We start from the raw sequence: 7,218 nt of genomic DNA, 5'->3' as shown, positions 1-7,218 counted from the left end.
TCCCCGCCGAGCCTGGGGCGGGGCCTCCCGGGACCCGCGGGGCTCGGGCTTTTCAGAAGTCCTCGCTGTGGTCACGGAGTCCAACCGGCGTGCTGCAAACTTCGGGTGTGCATCCTCCGGGCGACTGGGGAAAAGGCAGATTCTTACCGAAAAGCTCTGCAGAGGGCCCCCGCATACAGCATTTCTAAAAGGCTAACGGGCGCCCGCCTCGTCTCCTGGGGCGCGATCTTCACACTGCTGGAGTGGAGTGGGGCTCACCTAGCCACACCTGTGGTTTCATCCGCAGGTTTGCAGGGGCTGCTTTTAGTATTAAATCAAAGTGGCTTCGTGCATTGTCGCCTTTGCCGGGATCTGGCATTCCTGGGGAGATAACGAGCAGAAGCACTTGTTCCCCAAACGGCCACCGCTATCAAGTAAAGTCTTTTGGAGAAAAAGCCCCAGACATTCCTGAAATCAGCTGTTAATTTGGAAAGCACAAGGCTAGAGACCCGTGGTTTTCAGTTGTGGCTGCATATTAGAGTTACCTGGGGAGCTTTTTAAAATCCAATTTGTCCTGGCCACACTGGTAGACAATTAGCTCGGAAACTATGGGGGTGGGACTCAAACGTCAGGATAGGCTTAAGCTTCGCAGGTGACTCTGGTGTTTAGCTCAGACCGAGAATATCGTGCTCTGAGTGATTTAACACCGGGAGCTGACAATTTGCGAAGGAGCAGACTGGGAGGTTAAAGCATGGGACTTTTTTTTTTAAACAAGGTCATTATAATTCTGAGGAAAAAAACAGGAGTTAAAGAGTGAGTTAAATTCATAACTGTGAAGCTAGGCCCACAATCCATCAAATATGTAGGCATTTCACCCCCTCTCCCTACCCCACACTCAAGTCAGAAAGAGAAGCTGACCAGCAGACGTTCTCCAGGCTGTCTGCTCAGAGGGTTTGTAGGCCTCTCCAAATCCCTTTCAAACGTAACATGCTTCTGTGTAGTTGAGCAAGGTTTCTATACTGGTTCCTGCTCTGAAAGCAAGCACCCAGGCTTCCAGGGAAAGCTTTTGCTCCATTTGACGGCAGTGAGCTGCTTCTTGGAGCAGAAATACAGCGGCTGCTAAGCCCCGCGCAGGCTTCAGGTGGCTCACTCCGCGGTCACTGGTGGCAGAGGCTCGGTGGGGCAGGATGACTGGCACTCCTGGAGTCTGCATCTTGCAGGCAGAGATGCCCGGGGCCATCCACAGGAGTGGAGCGCTGGCTTGGGCATTTTAAAAGCTCCCTGAGAGACAGAGAAAGTAGGTCAAGGCTATGGCTACGTTTTCAGGACCTTCGCAAAGGGAAATGTCGCTGTTTTCAAGCTTCAGTCTGGCCAGGAGTCAAAAACATTGAAGTGTCTCGGAGCAGGAATAGTAAGTAGGAGGAAAGCAAGAAGCAGCAAGTAGCAAGGATTTTTGCTTTGATAACCTGTCCTCACGCACAACTCTAAAGATTGCAGTGCCCCGGAGTGAGGTCTTCAGGATTTACACACACACACACACACACACACACACACACACACAGCCAGATCCACACTTTATAAGTGCAGTATGATTGAAAAGTAGGAAAAATGTTTTTAAATTTTTAAATTAATTACAGTAAATCACACTTTGCCATTTTTCCTCCTCACGTTTATCCCATGGTTCTTGCCACTTTTGGAAGCTGTTCAGAATCCCTCTTTTTGAGTATCTGTAGCTCCACTGTCATGAATACTTCAGTGTCCTGAATTAATTTAGAACAGTTGACTCTCATGGTCATTTGGGGTTTGAGGAAGAGGCAGAAGCTGCCTGGCACCAGACCTGTTGAGCAGGGTGGAAGAGGATGCACCATAATAAGTTTAGGGCCCAGCCTGTCCCCCGAGCACCCTAGGCAGCAGCATCCCCTGTATTTCTTCGCCACACTTTGCAAAGATACTCATGAAAGAGAACTTTCAGAACTGTTTCAGAAAGTCACAAGAATGATGGGATAGCTGTGTTCACGGGGAGAAGGAGTAGTTTGAGGGTGGCAATATGCCTTTTGCTGTAATAAAATGTGTATTTAACCATTCACTGTAAATTTCGATCACACCTCATGATGCTCAGGGCTCCACAAGGGTTGTTGTCAGCCCCAGTCACTCTTGGGTGTGATGCTCAACTCCCTCCCTCCCAACACCTCCAGCTGTCCAATAAGCACCAGAAACGTGATGATGTTTCCATCACAAACATGTTCCCCCCAAACATTTCAGATCAAATCATCAAAATCGTTAGCATCATCCTTGTCTCTTTGTCTCAAATCTCATATCTAACCCAAGGGCACATTCTGCCCACTGTGGCTCTAAAATGCTCCAAGACACCTCTCAGCCTTCTCTCATTCTCTCTGGGCCTCAGCACCTCTCAGCGAACAGTGTCCTTCTCTGTGCTTTCTCCTTGGCTGTACAGATACTTCCAGTCCACTGCTGTTTTCCATCTAGCAGTTACACCGCTCCTGTGTGGTAACGAGAGTATACAACTCCCTGACCATAACCTTCCAGTAACTTCCCTTCCCTCTTGGAATACACTCAAAATGCTCAGCAGGGCACAAGATTCTGCATGATCTGATCTCTGATGACGTCTCCTTTGCTGACCCTTTTCCCCGTTGCTCACCCACACAAATCTTCAGATACACTGAGCTTGATCCTTTCTCGGAGCATTGGCCCTACTGTTCTCTTTGCTAGAATCCCCACCCTCACAGCCAAACAGATCTTCACTTTTTCATTTTCTGCTTAAGGGCCACTTCAAGAGGCTATTTCTTACTGAGCACCCTCCATAATCTGCCATCCTGTAACATAGTGTGTATTTCCTACTACTCTTAGAACAAAATTACCACAACTCCACGGCTTCTAAGAAGACAAATGTATTATCTTACATTGCTGAAGGTCAAAAATCCAAAACCAGTTTCCCCAGACTAAAATAAAGGTGTCGGTAAACCTACATTCCTTCTGGAGACTAGGGAAGAATTCATCTCCTGCTTCACCCATCTCCTAGAGGTTGCCCGTATTTCCTGGCTTGTGGCCTCTTCTTCCCTCTTCCAAACCACTAGTTTACCATCTTCTCTCAGCAACCATCCTAACACCATCTGTCCTTCTCTGGCTTTGGGTTTTCTCTCTCTCCCTCTGACAAGGAAATTGGAGATTGCACTGGATCTGCCCACACAAGTCTCAACTCAATTTCATTTGCAAAGTCTAGCCCCTGGGGGTTAGAGCAAACATCACAGGCTATCCTAATCTCTTTGCCCTACTTTATGTTTCTTTACAATTATTATCTCTAATATATTTACTTCTTTATTTTTGTCTAGCCTCCCCATTGAATGAGTTAATGCACTTAGTACAGTAGTAGAATATAAGAAACCTAAGTAAATATTAAGTAGTGCATTGTTCTTATTAAAAAAGTTAATGTTAGAGTATGTGGACAGAAGGAAACCATTCAATTCACCCCAGCCAAGAAACACAGAGGGAAAGAAAAGACCTGGGGACAAGAATGGAGCTTTCCAGGCCACACCCCTGCCTCTTCCAACCAGGCCACATATTCTAACAGCATGGGAACCTAGTGTCCGTATCATTCAATCACTTTCCAAAAGCCCACTTTCTGAATACATAAGACTTTGGTCTAAAAAACATAACAACTGGGTGGGGGATTTAGCTTAGTGGTTCCACTGCCTGCCTTGCAAGCACAAGGACCCGAATTCAGTTCCCAGTGCCACAATAAATAAATAAATAAATAATAATAACAATAGCTAACATACTCCAATTACCCCACCCCCAGTTTCTGAAGAAAATTTGTCCCATAAGTGAGTCATATAAGTACCAATCATAATCGCAAAACACATAGTTCCAAGTGCTTTAATCTCAAATGTTGAAATCCTAAAAGATCAAAATCCATAAAATCTAAAATCCCTAAAGATTAATATCCCCAAAATCACAATCCTGAAAGATTAAAATCTCAAATGACAAAATGCTAAAAGTAAAGAATCCCCTAAACCATGATTACCATTAAAAAAAACAAAACAAAACAAAACAAAAAAATCACCTACTCACAAGAAGTCCAAATTCTAAGAAAGGGATTAGATATGTAATACTTTAACAAAAACCTGAATTTAAAAATTTGTCATTTTTCTGCATTTGTCATTTCTTCCAGCTAATGAAATTCTAGGAGTTTTTAATGAATTAAAGCCACATTTTCCTGAAAAAGACAGAAAGTTTTTGATGGATTCAAAAATAGGGTATACTGTGGCCAGGGATTTAGCACAGTGGTTCTGCTACCTACCTTGTAAGTGTAAGGTCCTGAGTTCGATCCCTGTTACCAAATAAATAAATAAGGCTAATTGAAAAAATAATGTGTACAGTGGGATAAGAAGGTAATTTTGGATAATTATGCAACAACTTACTTGAAAAATGTTTCAAGCAGAGTAAACAGCAACAACGGGGCCCTGAAAAAAAAATGAACTTGTCTTCCTTGGATCTGTGTGGTAGGACACAGCATTTTAAGAAGCAGATTTAACCAGGAATCAGATCACATGAGATCTCACAGATCTTGGTGTGAGTTTGGATTTTATTCCACCTCAAGTGACCATGCTTTATAAAATATATTTTGTAAACTGGTGTTTGAAAAAAGAACATTGGTGGTAATGTGATAACATAAACACTCAATCATCTGTCACACAAATTACAAACTTTGATGCTCACCGACTTTGGGAGATAAAAGCAAGTGATGCCTAATTAACTATCCACTGGCCAAAGTTCACATTTATAGCACTTGGTCCTGACTGGAATGGGACATCCTTATCCCTTGTGCCACTGCAATGATTCTGTTGGTTATCGATTCATCTGCCTCTGACTGAGGCACTGAGAAGGTGACCCCAGCTTCTGGAGGCTGTGACATCAGCCTGTTTCCCTGGGACTTGCCTTTCTTCTCCTGGAAGCCTTGATGTTTTGGTTTGGCAGCATGCTTAATGGCTTTCTGAAGACATCATTAGCAATAGCAGAGAGATTTTCATGGTCTTTTGGTGAGACTTGGATTTCTAAGAACCAGGGATAGAGACTCTATTTTATGGTACTAACTAAATTGCTTTGTAGTATAAAGTGATTAGATGTTGTTAAACTGAGTTTCTTATGTGATTTTAAAATACAGTGGATGCTTATATTTTTAAAAATTATTGCAGGAAAAGACATATCGACATTAACAACCCTCGAAATGCTCCCTCTCACTTTGAACACACTTCTTCCATTGCTCTTGCTACTTTCTGAAGAGTTCCCAAAGTCTCTTGTGGTGAATGTCTTTAGTCGTCCTATTGTGGCTGCCTCTATGACCTGAACTGATTCAAACTGCTTACCTTGCGTAGGAAACAACTTTGACTTTGTGAAAATGCCTGGAGTCACATGGTGCCGTATCCAGTGAATAAGGCTGCTGAGTAGACACTAATGGATTTTCAAGCCCACCTTCCCAGGGGATGGCACTTGGCCCCACCACTGACGATATCAACAAAAGCCACCAGAGAGGACTTGCGGAATGGCTTCAGAAAGTGGCAAGAATGGTTGGATAAATGTGATGAAGCAAGGGGGAGTGTTTTAGGCGGATGAATGGCAATGTGTCTTTTACTGTAATAAATATTTTAAATTTTAAAATTCACTATACATTTTGATCACTCATTGTACCGTTTACCTCCGTGTTAATAAAACCCAAGCTCTAAGTACAGCAAGAAAAACACGTTCTGAAAGCTTCAAGAAAGTTTTTGAAAACAGTTTTTATGCATCAGTATATTATATATACGAACTAGGTTTGGGCCCAAATCCCGAAAGATCAAAACTCCTAAAGCTTAAAATCACAAAAGATTAAAGTCCCAAAAGTATAATTCTGGAAAAAATAATATTTATTTATTTATTTATTTTTCTGGTACCAGGGATTGAACTCAGGTCCTTGAGCTTGCGAGGCAGGCAGCAGAACCACCGAGCTAAATCCCCAGCCCTTGGAAAAAATAATTTTAAAAAGTTTCAATTAGGGGTGTATTTGGGAAACATGCAAATATTACAGAATAATTCATAGGCCACTTAAAATAGGCGATAGTAACACACGTATTTTTGCAAACATAATTTCCACATATACTAAAGATAGTTTCTCAGGAGTAACAGCTACAAACAGACAAACCATATTTGTAGAAATGAATTAAAAAGTAAAATACATATAGGAGAGGCTGAGGCAGGAAGATTGCAAGTGTGGGGCCAGCCTGGGCAATTTATTAAGACTGAAAATAAAATAAATAGGGACTAGGTGGTATAGTTCAGTAATAGTTCTTGTCTAGCATGCATGAGGCCCTGGGTTCAATCCTTCATATGTTAGTTAAAAAAAACTTGCACATCAGTATGCTTGTATGCACACAACTTAATTATTGCAATCATTGGAATCACTAAGTCAGAAGTTTACAATTTTTGACAAGTTCACTCAAAAGCCAGAATGGATCACTACAACCTGTGTAGTCACCTTAAAAGCCAAGATCTCAAAAACCCTGACCTTTCACAAATGCAGAAAGGGCATATCTATTTATTAGGGAAGTTTCCATTTTTATGTGTAAACAAAAACTTTACACACAAAAGTTAATGTTGTGATAGCACACACTTCTGTAGAGAAACAAATCTTTTTCTTAAAGAATTTTAGAAAGTTCTAGATTGTTTTTGAATGTTTTTTTCTACAAAAATTGACTAAAGAAAAGTGTAAAATTCTTGTCCCTGAAACAACATTCAATAAATAGATAATAAATATGCTCCATGCACGATAAATAAACTTTAAAAATTGAATTTGTATTAACTTCTGATATTAAACATTTCAGAATATGATAAACATATCATGGCTTATGGGTAAGCAGAGGAGAGAGAGTCCTAACAGTTGGCCATATTTATTTTATTCCATGCTCACATATCCTTGAGTAAGGTGAGTAGTTGTTTCCATCTCTCAGTTATTTCTGGTGTTGAGTGGGCATCTTGTCAAGGTGTACAGGGACTGCTTCCTTCTCATGCTGAGTGGAGGTTATTCTCAGAATGTTCCTGTTACTCTGGTTCCTGTTGCCCAAAAGGTAGAGAGCCATATGTCCCTACAATAGTTACAGGAAAAAAAAAATAGAACAAATCCTAGAATCCCACCAAGTCAGAATATCATATTTTCTGTACTCAGATTGAAGATCTGTTTAAAAGGAA

The 7,218-nt window shown here is 41.6% G+C and overlaps 1 protein-coding gene across 1 annotated transcript in view; it reads right to left on the bottom strand.

Moving 5' to 3' along the window:
• Positions 1 to 951, bottom strand: part of Cerkl (ceramide kinase like) — a 103,499-nt gene extending 102,548 nt beyond the window's left edge. The window contains exons 1-2 of the mRNA XM_033756339.1: positions 898 to 951; positions 148 to 360 (exon numbers count right to left, since the gene is read on the bottom strand). Of these exons, the coding sequence (XP_033612230.1) occupies positions 148 to 175 (28 nt within the window). The 5' untranslated portion in view covers positions 176 to 360; positions 898 to 951. The remainder of the gene's footprint in view (positions 1 to 147; positions 361 to 897) is intronic.
• Positions 952 to 7,218: the final 6,267 nt, after the last annotated feature.

This window comes from Fukomys damarensis, unplaced genomic scaffold (assembly GCF_012274545.1).
Source record: "Fukomys damarensis isolate Sample0158 unplaced genomic scaffold, DMR_v1.0_HiC HiC_scaffold_26, whole genome shotgun sequence".
NCBI lineage: Eukaryota > Metazoa > Chordata > Mammalia > Rodentia > Bathyergidae > Fukomys > Fukomys damarensis.
This window is presented reverse-complemented; position numbering and strand designations above follow the sequence as displayed.